Genomic DNA, 17,259 nt, shown 5'->3' on the forward strand with positions numbered 1-17,259 from the left:
GCGCTATTCAACTCATTAAATTTAAAATTATTAAATAAGCATGTGACCCAAAGACGGACCAGTAACTTACATTTACCGTTATATATACTATACATATTCGTTTAATGAATTAGAATTTTGCAGTGCAACATAAAAAGTTTTGCAAAATATATCATGTATATTTTTTCGCTCGGTAGATCAGACCTTACCTTCGAGAATGCTTTGTAGTGATTATCACCATCATTGTCTTGGTGTAGTCTAGATTGTGTGCTTTATTTTGAAGTGGGAAGTTGGCCTCTTACGATGAAACCCACACAAGATTTTATTTAGGTACCTATTAGCCAAAATTAAGAACTGTTTTATTCACATTATGGTCGTCATTCACCAATGAAAGGAACACCCTGTGGAAATATCTATTTGAAAGTATCAATCAAATAAAATCGCTTCAAATTCAATCGTTCAAACGTAGTTTAGCAGTCTGGTCAACAGATTAAATAAATTGTATTCAATTGATGTTGAGCCCAAACTTGTTAATGATAAGTGGCAGGGAACATTGCGATGGCCATTCACCTTTTGCTTTATAATTGCTTCATATCATTGTTTTTATGAGTTTATTGAAGTGAGCACACCTGTCCATTTGAGGCGTCGTGTCTGTATCTGTAAAAAATTGTGGCTCTGAAGTTTATTTTAAGTACAAGAAAATACTAGTGTTTGTAACGGTAATAAAACATAAGCTTCGTTCTGCAAGCCGTTGAGTTTAATCCAACTGACGAAGAATATTCTGAATATATTTGAACTTCTCTAATGACAACACTTGAAATACTTGTGAATTTGAAATTTATACGTTTGAAAGTAATAAATCAGGGATTTTGTTGATTCTCCGCGATAAGGAAATATATTCATCGTAAAGTAACTTAGAAAGCGGAAGCTCGTTGGCTTTAGCTGTATCGAGATAAAACAAACAGTCATTAGTAGAGGCGGGGATGAACTAAGTATTAACTGGTCAAAGTTAGGTATAAAGAAGTTTGTTAAACGCTTCGAGTTAAACTGCATATGCACTGTATGTAGATACATATATGCTTTTTGTTATAAATGCTAGTCTCGTCCATTTTAAGCTACTGTGATTAATCTTTGAGCCGAATACGATTTGGGGTGGAATTTTTTACTGCTTTATAAAGGTTTTAATTATTTATTTTTATTAGATTAGTTCAAATGAATTTATATAAAAAGATAAGTACATTAGTTTGGAATAAAATTTAATGATATCGATTGTATGTGACGCAATTTAGTGAATCGTCATCGACATTATCATCATCACAAAAAAATTCCTGTTTCTGATTCCTGTCACAAGAAAACAATTTTCCGTTATTAAACGATCTACAGAGAGACAACGCACTCGGATAATTTTTAGAAATTACCCGAGAGTTTCCATTTTAAACGGGCGGAACCGCGGTCGACCGTTAGTTTATAAATAAAAAGTAATAACAAACTACACCTCAATTAACAAAAAAATACAAAGACATTGTTTTCCAATACACAGAATATTAAACAAGGTTTTCGTTTTCGTCGGAATTAAGAAAAATACTTACTTTCTCAATTTTCGTTCAGGCTAAAATGTCTGGCAATTTTTGCAAACAGTTTCAGTTTGCAAGATTGAAATATTTGGGCTTTGCGAGGATATAACTTGAATCACATTCTAAACAAAATAAATCCTGCATTATGATCTTGTGTATAGCACATAGTACTTAGTAAAGTTAACTTAACGTTAACCTACTAATACCGTAGTGGTAGTAGAATGTCGCTCTTGACGCTGAAAACATAAAATTCATCATAAAAGAGTTTAAATCATGTGATTTAATTCCATATAGGTGGCAGAATTAATAGCCTGTTACCAAATAAAATATTTTATATATAAAATACTTAATACTCAAATTATTTGCTCGACGATTGACGAGGACGTATTTTTGGATATAAAAGTGAAGATTAATACAGAGATTGAAGAATCCTATTGTTTTGTTTGTGTCTATGAAAGATCTGAAAAATAACAAATAATCCGTCATGTAGCTCTGACAGAAAGTCAATACGTGGTGGATTACGGATTCGCCATTTCGAGGTACAGCTCCTGCTCATCCGATGTTTCTGATTGACATACTCCATACATATTTATTCCATTCCATTCTACTGTCAGACACATTCGGTCGAAAATGAAAAGCTGTAGATTACTAAAATCACCTACATATAGTAGTACCTTTTTATTAAATTAAATCTCTTTCTTCGTCCTGGCGTTAGTCCCGGTTACATGTTTCTCTCTATGATGGGTGAGAAGCCCATGACCCATTTGATTTTTGAGAAAGAAGCCCATTTGAGCATGTTTCTGGATTGGTTGATTACGCTTGACAATTATAAGTTATTGTTAACTATTAGTTTTTTGTAATTAAATATTGCTACTATCAAAATTTAAGCTAAAGTTCAAATAATTATCTTAAGACAAATCATATTTTCAAAATTTATTCATAAATAAAGTTCAAGAAATAACAAACGAAACTATCTCGATTTCAACACAGGTCCCAATTTCACAAGTAAACAATGAGTACAGTAACCAACACTGTTTGCATTTAATATTGTATGAAAGACGTAGATTCATCTGATTTCCCTTCAGAACAATTCAATTAATGAATATGTTTATAGCTATATTCAGAATAGTAATTTATATAGGTGCAACTATTTAAAGAAAGCAAGTGTACTGTGTGTTGCGTATTTTAAATAGGTTCAGATTTTTAAATATTAAAATTACCAACTGTAATGCCTTGGAGAGCTTGACAAGCAATTAAGTATTTTGTTAGAAATTTAAATTAAGATAAGCTATATTAAAAGTTATTTTTAACTTTTAAAATAATAATAACATTTGAGTAGGTACCTATTTCTATCTGAAAATAAACCTTATAAACTTTTGAATACGTATTTTCCGAGAAAATTCATCTAGGCATTTGAAGTGGGGAAGGGTGTTCTCAAACAAATTGAATTGTAATTTAATTTCACGTTTGATCATGTTTATTATGAGGAGTTTAATTTACCAATTAAAATGCTAAATGTTTGGGATGGACTGAGGACTAAATTAAAATATTTATGAAGTCATTCATGTTCCGCGATCCTTGGAATCAATGGTAATAAGTAAAAAAAATTGAGTACACATTTCCAAGCACATACTTTTAATCAAAGAATCAACAATACATTTTATAGGATGTCTAGTATATTGCGTTGTATTTTGAAAAGGGGGTATCTGATCATCGCGGTCTGTGAGAATTCGAACGACGAGTCGACAGCGCGGCGGCGGGCCTGTAGCGAGCGCACGCTGTCCAAACAATTTGAGATTTTGTATTTCGATATGTTTTATTTTAAACTGTTTTTTTGTTGATTTTATATTTTCCGTAGCGTGATCATGATTCACTATTTCATTAAATATGAAACGATATTTACCTGATATCCTGTAAAGATGGACTTATATGATAAAACGATATAAACAATATTAATAAAATCTTGCCTGTTGATAAAGAAATTGTTTTTGAAGTAATATCCTTGGGACCGCTTATGATCACGATCCTATCTTTGGAATTCGAGTCTAGACTACCGTCTGACTTTAATTGCGAGGTGAACCGATACACATTGAAACAACTGCATGATTAACTTAGTTAAAGTTTAAATCATAGTTTCGATTGTATCAGTTACTCAGTTTCAGCTGTCTAATTTTAATTCATTTAAGAAACAAAGTAACAAATCGATGTATATTATTGAAACTTCGACCTATAGTATGAGTTACATAACGTCCAGGGCTATTTGTACGGACAGGCAAGTCAAGCATTGCTTTGATTATTTGCCAGCCATTAGCCCGGTTGTTGTAGAAAGATGATACTATTAATTAATGAAGGAAAGTAAACAGAACCCGCACGGCCCGCTGCCGACGGAAAAAAGACATATTCGTATAAAAGTCAGCCGTCTCTACGATCCTCAGTTAGTCAATATTTATATATAAAAATCATGCCTCTTTTCCAGAGGGTTTGGCAGAGACTACACACGAGTCAATATTCGAAGTCGATTTCATTGCTCATCATGCTGAACGTGGCAGTCTTTCCTAGAGTATTGGCACTGTTTACCCCGCAAGGGATATAGATGAGATTATATGTATGTATGTTGCTTATCATTATGAAGATATACAAATTAATTATGTTTACACTCACCGCAAGAGTACTAAACATAAACACAGAGGACATTAATAATATCTATGTCAGGAATGCTGTTATACTCATTCCGGTAGCTCATAAATTAAGTACTCAAGTCTAACGAACAGATTCATGAAATGAGAATTATGGCAATAATAGCTTCATTAGTTAGAACCAAAATTTGGTACCCTAGATTATTTAAGACATTTTGATCATTAAAATAATTCCAATTCTCATATCTATATGTATATCTTGCCATACTCGTATTTTCAGATCTTAATAAAAATGTACCAAATTTTTTTATTGGTCTTTAAAATACTACAGAAAAATCGTCTGTGAGTGCCTAATTTCTTGTTCATCTCATATTTTTATGATTATGTTGCATAACTACATACTATTCATCACAATTTTAGTTACCTACAGTATAAATAGTTGACAGAAATATGCATTTTAAACTTAAAAATATAATCTTAACTTGTCCAATGAGATCATTGATTTCCCTTAGTTAGCGTAGAGGCCGATACGATGACAATTATTCTGTCAAAGTTTATTTCTCAAGGGATTTCTCTACTCATCGTACCAATTTAGAATAATATCTCTGGAGTATTAATCTTAGTATAGTTGTACAATCTTATTCAGTGTAATTGGAGGATATCTTTTACTATTAATCGTAGTTAGCTATCTTTGCTATATACACCTACAGGTCTGCCCGTGTAAAACTAAATCATTAATATTTGTTTCCTTAGAAGTTTCAAGAAATCGTTTCTAAGAGCACATTAAGATTAAAAAACATATATATACAACAGGACGGTACAAGATATTGCTTAACAAAAGTCAAACTTTTTAAATCAAGCAGCTTTAGGCAAATAAATAATATTTTTTGCGTTATATCAAAATTCTCGCTATATAAAAATAACCAAAAGAATCCATTTTATGATGCAAACCCATTGCAAACCCATATACTTGATATGGGATAGAGTCAATTTCTTCTTGTCTTGTCTTTTAAACTGATTCTCATTTCAGTCCATTCCAAACATCAAGGCAACAGTCTCGGAAAGACCCGTAGACTACGTTCACCTTAGTCAGTTAAGATTTTTTAAATAACACATACAGCAAAGGCAATAGAAATTTCATAAATAATGTAACTGTACGAAACTCAGTCTGTAAAGTGACCAGTCCCATCGTACCACTCATAAATAATTATTAATTCCAAGGGAACATTCGGGACTCCGGTCCCTGTCCCTAATGGCCCGTCGCAAATTATTTATTAATTTAAAAATGTAGCATTCGGCCCCGAATATCGTTAACCCTGCATGGATTTTAATTTATTTCTATGTATATATATTAAGCTTTTTCTCGTGAATTTTATACGCGAATCTTATACCTTATATAATATATAGTTTGATTTTAGGTTTAAAGCGATGCTTCAGAAAGGTTTAAGTAGGATGCCCCAGTACTTACCTGTTCTCTCTCTCTAGAAATAAAAAGCAAAAATAACATCATTTTGATAAGCATTTTTTCTATAACAACCTTCATTTAGGTATTTTTATTTCATAAGATCGTTAGTATATGAAGACCAGGGCCATGGACCATATAATATAAGACTAGCTACATAGGACTCTTCCTGCGCTAGTAGTTTATAATAATATTTTAGACCGATAAATATCTAAATAAATAGCATTTAACACAGTAATTGTCAAATAACCACAAGGCATACCTTTCAATACCTTGTTGCTTCTTACAAGTATCTTCATTATCTAACATACTCGTACTTATTAGCATCTGATGCATTAGCTTTTGTTGTCATCAATATACTCTTGAAATGTATCATCGTATCATCCTTCCTGATGAGAAAGCCAGGGGTTGTCCTAAGGGAAAAATATATCTTGATGTACCTAAAACCTATTCAAATATATGTCTTGCGATAATTTTTTTGCCAAATGTCAAACGACTAAGAATGCGAGGTTGTTATACATATACATGTATTACTAGCTGTTACCCGCGACTACGTCCGTCTTAAATCTCTATAAATTTTAACTTATTATGTTATTAAGCTTTATTACTATGTGTAGAGTCCCATTAAAATCCATCTAGTTTTTTTTTGTGTGAAAGAGAAACAAACACACATCCATAAATGCATACACACTTTCGCATTTTTAGTACATAAACAATATACATACTCTTGGTCTATCTTGGTTGGGATCATGGGTACATGGACATCTACGTAAGAAGTAGCTATTCTTAGATTTTCTTGTAATTCCAATATATTTTACCGAAATAAATTTGACGAATAACGAATACCTAAAGCTCATAATGTGGAGGAAATATACATATTTTTTTGGATGAAAGCTTAAAATATTTGAGGTATAATAATGTGGAGGGCGAGACAGGAATAACAATAAAACATCAAGTGTAAATAAAAAAAATGTTATTTGGCATTGAGTAATTACACTAACGCGAACAATGAACACCATAATATGATACATTTTATTTGATAAAAGATTTTTTATAATGTAAAACGTACAAGAATTGTAGCTAAGTTATGCCAATACATATTAACAAATTTAAAGGAATAATGAACATCTTTATACAATTATATATTTCAAACATTATAAACTAAGATGCAATGTACATACTTATCTTTTATAAATGCAATATTTACATCAATTAGAGAATTAAATTCGTTTATTTATATATCCAAATTTATTAATGAAATCACTTTTTGGACCCTAGAATTAAAAAAATCTAGTGATTCAAAATCATAACACAAAGATATAATATTTTTCTATACAATTGCCTACAATTAATTGCCAAATGCTAGTTCTTGCGTCATGGCTCAAGACGCAAAAACTAGTAAATATATACTAAGGTACAGTAAGTACTTATATAATTTTTTCTACTTATATAAATTTAACCTTAACATAGTCTACAAATTTTACGTTTATTTTCTAAAATGTTATTACAAAGTCCATTATTTATTCAATATTTAGAGAGCACGTGATGAGTACCTGGAAAAGAGAAAAGAATAAACATTATTAAAGACCATTAAGTTTCAAACAAACTGTAAATTGAGTTATCCTGTTTTGAGCCTCGCTTTCTTTCTTAATACATTTTAAGGTACGTTCACCCTTGATCAAACGTAAACACCTATTGCGAGACATCAAAAAGGATGTCATTTGTAAAATAAAGTCATTTCGTCCCCATTTCGTCCTTTGTGATTGTTCATTTATTTTCCTCAACTCAAGGGGTAATGTCATGTGTTAAAACAAGACTCAACTTCTCCAGAATAAGATATCGACTTCTAAATATATAACAAGAATAGAAAGTTAAACGTAATTATGAGAATTTAAAGCTTGGTTGGTAATTAAAGAGTTGATCACAATATCATTCTTTAACCCTATATTACGAAGGGTCGGTAACTGACATATAAATTTACTAATATTAAAAAAAATAACTGATAATGATTGCTAACGTTGAGGTATTTTCACCGACAATAAAGGTAACTTGAGCAAAATTAGGACGGAAACCTTACTCGGAAGAGGAGTTACTGATTAACTTTGTTACAAACTTTTCAATTGTATTATTTTATGTCCTATCATGTAGATCCGTGTAACTTAATAAAATAAGTAAAATACAATCATGTAACTATTACTTTTAACGATAACCTAAAACTTTCTTCATGACCCTATGGTTCACTTTTGATTGTGTATACGTGCAAACAGTTGCAGGACTTTAACATATATTTTTTTAATTTATTTACAATAAAACATTTTTTCCAACAAGAAAAATACCTCTTTAACAAGATTATTTTACGAAACTCTCAAATAATAATGAAAAATACTCGTATAAACGCGTTACCGTGTTCGGATTAAACAAATCCTATTCTAAGGTTAAATTAGATATATTTTCTGAAAGCCTAAGCCCGGATTAAGAAATTCTGATAGATTAATATGTACCGCATACTAATTGGGCAGTGAGAAACTTAATTAGTTACTTATTAACATAAAACACGCGTTTTATTTGTTCTTAATACATCTGCATTTAATTTTATCAGTTTTTGAACTGCAAAATCCTAATTGAGTAGCGTGCTTTTGTGAATACTCTTAAAAAAACTGAAATGACACGTTTAGTTGGATGATCTTCTTAAAGATAAAATTGAGAGATTGGTAGACCATCTCCGTAATTAATCCTTACTTTATTATCGTTTCTAAAGATTGCCTCATAACAGTCTGCGCGGAAAGAGAAGCAGCTGGCACACATTATATTGTTTCAGCGCTGACAGGCTAGCCAGAAAGCATATGAAGATAAATAACACCTCACCTTATTCATATAATACTCTCTTCGACCACCCTAATCAGGGCGGGTATTTGTCGCTATAGCGGCCCGGTGACCTGCAACAGAGAACGACCATAAATCTTTTATCACCGGTGTCAACAACTAATTCTAAGCTATAAAGATGGGACACTCCAGATAATTGTGTACCAACACCTGGTTCATTCGTGCTCGTTCATTCATTTCTAATAGATATGACCAACCATTCGAAAAGTCCATACATTATTTAGTGGATTGTTATTTCCTAAAGGTATAATAATAATACGTATATGTTCATGCATGTCTATTTCCAAATAAATTGTTTTATTGAAGTGGAACATCATTAGTAGACAAAAAATAAGTTCACGGAATATTCTATCTTGATCGTGACGTCCAAGGGAATATTAAAAGGGAAAATTAATTTCAAGACATAAAGCCTTTCTCAATTTTAATTTAAATAATAAATGTTTTTATTTTCTATAAAAGACATCTCAATATTCAGCTAAGAAAACTTTGCGTATTAAGCAACGCTGAACAAACTATTACCTATCCAAGATTAAAGTCAATTCTGACGAGGAAAAGCTCCATTAAATATGTACTACTATTACTTATTTTTTTACTCAGTCAATGGCTAAAAAAGTAAAAAAAATATCTCTCTTACTTATCGACTCTTATTACTTTACAATTTATGATAAGAGTAGATAAGTAAGAGAGATAAATATTTTAAAGGCAAAATATTATAAGAGTAGGCTATCAAAATCTGTTAACCAAGTAAGGTCCAATCTTTTGTTACTGACAGCGGCGTTAAACTTTATCTCTATAGTATTCTGAAGAAGCTTGTAGTGACTTGAATAGCGTGTAAGTAACATGGGTCGAGCCTTGTCTGGCTTGATAGATTTATCGACATGATTTATCGAAACAAAAATGGTGGACCCGACACACGGCAACATGACAAGGCGGTATAACGTCACAATCTGTGGTAGACTAAATAAATAAGTTGCTCAATGTTTTATGGATGTATGTATGGATAATTGCAAAGATGAATTATGGCCAAAGGCATACCCCGCGGTCCTATCCAGAAAGATGAATCCAAAGTCAAAAAGAAGAAGAATGAATTTTATATACCCAAAACAAAATGTAAAAAAGATATATTATATGAAATTTATGGAACGGTAAAGCGCTATCTATCTCATCCTTGTGCGCCCCACTGATAATTCGATGACTTTTATAAATTTTTAATAAATGTCTCATCACTATAAAGGACAAAGTTATAAACGTATGTTGTAGGTAAATAATATATTAAGTTGTTTGTGTCTTAAAAGGTTCTTAATTCACCTATTACGAGTCAAGGTAGCGGTTAGAAACTCACCAAAGTGCCATTTAGTGCGAAAGTACCTACATAACTAACCAACAAGTTGTAAGTAACAAGTTTGATGAACGTACAATGTGGTATACACATAATACACAAGTGCCTGAGACAATTATGAAATAGTCCTTTAACCGGTGTCGCAACGCAAATATCTCGTATAAAAAAAAAAAGATTTTTCAATTCTGATACAATTCTGTGCTGTGTGGTTCCATGTACCTTAGAATAGGACTATTCCATATAAATTAGGTTGGGATGGGATTCTTCTTCTAGGCGATGGGTTATCTGTCACTATTTAAGTGATCAAATGTATGAGAAGGTACTACTATACTATACTGTTCTTCCTGGCTGGAAATATAATTTTTCAGTTTTTAACAGTTACAAACAGTTTAGAAAGTTAAAAAGAGGTGTTGTTAGTTTGTTATGTCTGTAGTATTCGAGCAGGTGTGGAGCGGTTTTGATCGAGATAACACACTTTGTAGAGGGATTTAGACCACGCATTGAAACCATACGAATATGCGTGTTTTCAAATTTTAATTCAGCAATTGAAAATTGACGTTGTAAGTCAATATAACCTTTTTTGAAAGTAACATAATCATGAAAAATTATAATATTTCAATGTTATTAATTATGTAAGTACATACGTGCGTGTGTATAAATAACGCATTTTTATGATTAAATTTTCATCATCATTCTTAAGGAACATTATGGTATCACGATCCCATGAGGGCGATCATTTAGAAGGCAATCATGGGCCCAAATCCAACATAAAAGGGGCTTTATTGTTATTATAATTACATTTATCTATAGCACTTAAACTATAATCAGGTAGCGAATAAAGACGTAGTGTGTGCCAACATCTTCTCTTACCATGCAAATTATAAGAGTTTTGTGCATAATAACTCTTTCTTCTCCATTCATAAGGGTTCAGTAATGCTAATAATATCTAGGTGATACATACATACATACATAAACTCACGCCTCTTTCCCGGAGGGGTAGGCAGAGACTACCTCTTTCCACTTGCCACGATCCCTGCATACTTCCTTTGCTTCATCCACATTCATAACTTTCTTCATGCAAGCTCGGCGGTTTCGGGCACTTTTGACCTGACCCTTCACCAGGACGTCCTTAATTTGATCAAGATATGTTCGTCTAGGTCTTCCCACCCCGACCTTTCCCTCCACACTCTCCTTGTATATCTGCTTAGTCAACCTGCTTTCATTCATCCTCTCCACATGACCGAACCATCTCAACATACCCTTTTCTATTCCTGTAACTACATCTTCTTTCACATCACAACATTCCCTTATCACGCTGTTCCTTATCCGGTCACTCAATTTCACACCCAACATACTCCTTAACGCTCTCATTTCCACCGCATTTATTCTGCTTTCGTGCTTCTTTTGCCATACCCAACTTTCACTCCCATACATTAATGTCGGGACCAACACGCCCCTGTGCACAGCCAGTCGAGCCTTTTTGGATAGTTTCTGACTGCTCATAAAGGCATGCAAAGCTCCATTCACCATGTTCCCCGCGTTCACTCTCCTTTCAATATCACTATCACACTTGCCATCTGATGTAAACTTTGATCCTAGATATACAAACTCTTTCACTTGCTCAACTTTTTCTCCTCCAATCAAAATATTACATGCTCTCATTTCTTTCTCCATTTCAAAAACCAGTGTTTTAGTTTTACTTACGTTCACTTTCATTCCTTTCTCTTTTAAAGCTTCATGCATACAGTTTACCATCTCCTGTAACTCCTCCGCTGATGACGCCAGTATAACCTGATCGTCGGCATAGAGCAGACATTTGACGAGTAATTCATTCATCCTTAATCCACTTTCAGACTCTTTCAAATCTGTCAAACAACTATCCATAAATAGGTTGAACAGCCACGGTGACGCAACACATCCCTGCCTAACACCTTTCTCAATCTTAAACCACTCAGTGTGCGCTCCGTTTATCCTGACACAAGCACTCGAATCCTCATATAAGGATTTCAGTGCTCGTATCAAGAGACTGCTCACCCCATGCATAGAAAGTGCTGACCACAATTCATTCCTCTCAACTCTGTCATAGGCCTTTTCCAAATCCACGAAAGTGCAATAGACTTTTTGACTCTTGGCCAAAAACTTTTCGGCTATGCACCGCAAAGAAAAGACCTGATCAGTACATCCCATTCCCTTTCGAAATCCCGCTTGAGCATCCCATATTTTGTCATCAGTTTCATTCCTGACTCTATTAATCAATACCTTAGCATACAATTTGCCGACGACGCTAAGCAGGCTTATACCACGATAATTTTTGCAGTCCAGTTGTGACCCTTTTCCTTTGTAAAGTGGCACAATAACAGCCTTACACCAATCTTTTGGTACTCGGCCGCTTCTCCAACACAAATTGAAAAGGCAGTACAACTGTCTAGCTACGACGCCTTTTCCTGCTTTAAGCATCTCGACCGACACTCTATCATACCCGGCAGCCTTACCCGCTTTCATACTCTTAAGTGCTTCCACAATTTCAAACATTTCAATTTCGCCTTCCATCTCATTCTCTTTTTCTTCGCTATAGCAGAACTCTTTCTTATTTTCTTCCTTTTTTTCAAATAAACTCTCAAAATAGTCCTTCCATATCTTTAGCACACATTCTTCTCCTTTCACAACGCTACCATCCTGGCATCTGATCCTAGTCAGCTCTCTGGTTATAGTTTTTCCTCGGGCTGACCTTACGGATTTCCAGAATACTTTCAGATTTGACTGAAAGTCTTCTGATAGCCTTTTATCAAAATCCTCTTTATACTCTTCTTTCTTTCTAATCACAGCTTTCTTAACCAAATCTTTCATTTTTTTATATTCCTTACGTGCTTCATTCACATCCTCATCTATAACCTCTTGCATTCTTAAGTTAGCTTTTGCTGCTAACAAATCCAGCCATGCTTTCTTCTTTAATCGCACAAGTTCTTGCACATCTTTACTCATCCACGCATTTTTGTGATTTTTCCCTTTCCTTCTTCTACTTACACCACACACTTCAACAGCTACTTTCACAATTCTTTCTTTAAATTCCTTCCATCCATTTTCAATATTGCTCCTCTCATCTAAATCTTAAATTTCATCCTTCAGTCTATTAATATACTTCTTACCTACATCCATATCTTGCAAATTTTCTACTTTCACTCTTTCCAAAGCGCTGGTTTGCTCCCTTACCCTGTGCCGCCAGCGATTGAAGATACCCCTTATCCGGGATATCACCAGTAAATGGTCCGAGTCAATGCCAGCACCGCGATATGCACGGGTATCCAGCACTTTGTTCTTCAATCTTTCATCTACAATCACAAAGTCTATCATACTTTTTAAAATACCTTCCACTCTTGTATAGGTGTGGATCTCTTTATGTTGAAACATTGAGTTCGACACAAAAAGATCCCACTCTAGACAAATTTCTAATACACTTCTTCCATTATCATTCACCTTTTCGTCACCAAACGCACCAAGCACCTTTTCATATCCATCACGCTTTACACCCACCCATCCATTAAAATCACCTAACATAATAATCTTCTCATTTGGCTTGGTAACTTTCAATACTTCTCTTACACTATTCCAGAACTCCTCGTTTTCGCTTTTTGCTGATGTTGTACCCCTCGAACCCACATCCCACGGTGCATAAACACCTAAAACGAAGATCCGAGTGATTCCAACTTTCAGCCTAATCCATAGAAGACGAGGGCTGACACACTCATACTCATTCACACACTCAGCCATTCGTGCAGAAAGGATTAGACCGACCCCTTGACAGCCTCGGCTGGTACTGGAAATTCCAGACCAATACGCCGTGTAAGGGCCGTGCTGCGTCGCGTCGCATCCTTTCCGCTTCGTTTCATTCACGCACAACACATCCAACCGTCTTTCACCCATCATCTGACATACTTCCTCAATTTTATCCTTCATTCCTCCTCTTACATTCATCGTCGCAAAGCGGCTTTCAGCAGACCGCATACCGCTCCCGCCGGGAACGAGACGTGATGGGGTGCGGACACCATCGCCGCCATTTAGGTGCTCTTTCAAAAAATTTGCATCCATGCGATTCCCACGAGACGCAAGGGAACAATTTTGTCCGCCCCAGCAGAGCCCCGCATGCCAGGGTAAGGCTAGCCATTACCTGGGGGTCGCCCAACCCCATGGCGGAAGTGGCACGCTCGAGACTAGGCTCGCCCCTAGCCATGCATCCATCGGCGCGGCAGACCTTAGATTGGCATATATGGCCTAAAAGTTAATCCCAAGTATACAAGCCTATCCCTTAGTCGCCTTTTACGACATCCATGGGAAAGAGATGGAGTGGTCCTATTCTTTTTCTATTGGTGCCGGGAACCACACGGCATCTAGGTGATGATTTAATTATTTCGATATTGAGCCAGTTAACATTTCGGTTTCAAGATTTTTGTTTGTTTTTTATTTATAATAACTTTATTGTACATAAGAAAGAACACAAATATACAGTTTCAATGTAATTTTGATAAGACAAAATATACAAAGGCGGACTTAATCATTTAGGGATCTCTTCCGTAAACCATTGAATTTTTTTCCCTTTCGAAATATTGTTTAAAGTTTGCATTTCATGTATCGTTCTCAGTGCTTTGTATTTTATTATTTATATAACATCAAAATTTAAAAATATGTATTTGGTCAAGCTATAAAAATGTTGCATAGTAATTTAAGACTGTATGTCTCCGAATAAAATAAATAAAATATTGATGTGATACACTGAACGGACGTGTTTTGTTTGATTTGAAAATCTTGAATTTAGATCATATGAAGCGCTATATGAGGCTGTTTACCGCAAGATTCAACATTTACGTACGTACAGGTAAAACAGGAAATAGCTTTGCTGGCATCTCTACCACAAACTTCAATAATACGACTCTCGCATATACAAACGCAGTATATGATAAGGGTTTCCCTTTATGAATATTATACAACCCTTCTTTACTATACAAAATTATGTATTTGTGCCAACAGCGTTTGAAGATAAAAGAAAATAAACGACAGGCAGTAGAAAGTTTAGTTACTCTTTTTAACGTAAAAAAGATGAGTAAAATTTTCAAACGCTGGACTTGCAACGTCATCACTCGACATACTTTTTCTAGTATTCAGGGCATTTAATGATTTTGAACTATATAGGTAAGTATTTAGCATTAAAACTCTGCGGAGTATCCGTACCTTTATGTTTGAATGTATCACGTCTTTATTTCTTACGGGTTAGAAGAAGTCAATAGTGTCAAAACTCAAAGGCTACGTTTAGCTGGATGGTGTTACAACGAACTGGGGGTATGAAATTAGTGACAGGTTGCTAACCTGTCGCCTTCAAAGTATAAGCCTTTCCCTTAATTGAATTTTACAATCTAGAGAACTAAGCAGCACACACTAACTCATTTATTTGCAACCAAACCGAAAACTTGTACAATATGAATGAATATACTTTTTCGCATAACAGAATATAAAAACAAAATGTAGCAATGACTGCGTAAAGAGAAAAGTTACGAATTCAGTACACTATCTTACGTGACATTGTGAAAAAATGCCTTGTAAGTTTGTAACACTTGCGTAGCCTACTTTCGCTGTCGTAGCGCTTTCGTAGCGTGATCGTAGAGTGCCTTGTTCTTGTCGCTACGAGTTCTTAGGACAAACTTTGATAAGGCCTAATAATATATTGAAAATTTATCAGAACGATAACTAAAGAGAAAGAGAATGTAAGACTTCAAATGATACCTTGTCAAAATTCGTGTATTTCGGGAAAAATAATTTCCATTGTGTTACACATACAATCATACAAACAAGTCTTTACTCTTACGGGGTAGACAGAGCCAATAAAATCAATAGACTGAAAGGCTATTTTCAGTTGTATGGTGTAATAATGGACAATAGTAACAAGTTGCAGATCATATACTAAAAGATTGGTTCCCGGCACCAATACAAAAAAGAATACGACCACTCCATCTCATTTTCCGTGGATGTCGTAAAAGGCGACTAAGGGTTAGGCTTGGGATTCTTATTTTAGGCGATGGGCTAGCAACCTGTCGCTATTTGAATCTCAATTCTATCATAAAGCCAAACCGCTGAATGTGGCCTGTGAGCCTCTTCAGAACTGTTGGCGCTATCTACCCCGCAAGGGATATATATGTGACTATATATATGTATGTATCATTTCCATTATGATATATTTTTCATAAAATTCCTGATAGGAATTTATTCAGCGATAATTATCTAAACTATTTCATAGTGTTTAGAAAGACTAAACAACATAAATATTTACTTGAACTCGTATCATTCCGTCACGATCTAGTAACAAAATGTACTGTAGCATAAATTGTTTATATCCACGGAACAGTTTTATTAACCGTGAAATGAGCTTACAGGAGCTTACAGGAGTGTTTGATTTAAACTAAATCTGTTATTTTGTATTCAAAGAAATTTAAAGTTAGCAAAAATTTGGGAACGAATGCAATGATAACTAACAATTTGTTTGACTGTCTTTTAAAAATATTAAATGCAACGAACGGAAAATAACTTGGAATATGCAAAAACGTTGTCTATTACGTTTTTTTAACAATATTTATTCGCAAATTGTGATTTAAAGTTATTATATTGATCATCCATTCATTTTCTTTATAACTTATAACTACCTACACCTGATAAAAATATAACTCACTTAAAATTAGCTAAAATGTAAGGCTAAATAAAACTGACGCTCCTACCAACCTATGTACGGAACACATACGTGTATCTTGTTCCTGCTAGCTTTAATTCCGTTTGCATCCTCATCACTCTGGAGAGGAGCCTAGGGTATGCCTTTAATTATGGATTCTGGATTGGGTGAGTCAGGTTTTTACACGAAGCGACTCCCATCTGACTCCGCAACCTTTTCAGGTAAACCAAACCCGTATCGGATCGATCATGTTTACACATACGGTTGCCTGAATATGCAGGTTTCCTCAAGATGTTTTCTCTCATTGTAAGAACACATGGGCATATAACAAACACATTTACGCCAAGAATATTTCTTTTTTATTATGTCTATTGGTATTAATATAAAACTCTCGATGAGGCTACATTTTATCAGACTGCAACAATTAGGTAATTGCAGATATCTATTGTGGTATTTTCTTAAGTAGCACGTGCATTGTCAAGAGACAATACCCGTATAGGGTTTCACGCATGTGACGGCTATGCTATGTTGAAAATTAATCATAAGACGAATTGAAGGATAAAATAAGTCCTGTGTGTTTCCCTTAATGATAGAATTGAGATTCAAATAATGACAGATTGCTAGCCCATCGCCTAAAAAATAATCCCTAGTTTATAAGCCTATCCCTTAGTCGCTTT

General features: G+C 34.3%; 1 protein-coding gene across 1 annotated transcript in view; it reads right to left on the bottom strand.

The window, feature by feature from the left end:
- Positions 1-6,672: 6,672 nt before the first annotated feature.
- Positions 6,673-17,259, bottom strand: part of LOC106139058 (G-protein coupled receptor dmsr-1) — a 39,086-nt gene continuing 28,499 nt past the window's right edge. Inside the window, exons 5-6 of the mRNA XM_013340396.2 lie at positions 8,517-8,587; positions 6,673-7,204 (exon numbers count right to left, since the gene is read on the bottom strand). Of these exons, the coding sequence (XP_013195850.1) occupies positions 8,570-8,587 (18 nt within the window). The 3' untranslated portion in view covers positions 6,673-7,204; positions 8,517-8,569. The remainder of the gene's footprint in view (positions 7,205-8,516; positions 8,588-17,259) is intronic.

This window comes from Amyelois transitella, chromosome 5 (genome assembly GCF_032362555.1).
Source record: "Amyelois transitella isolate CPQ chromosome 5, ilAmyTran1.1, whole genome shotgun sequence".
Classification (NCBI taxonomy): Eukaryota; Metazoa; Arthropoda; class Insecta; order Lepidoptera; family Pyralidae; genus Amyelois; species Amyelois transitella.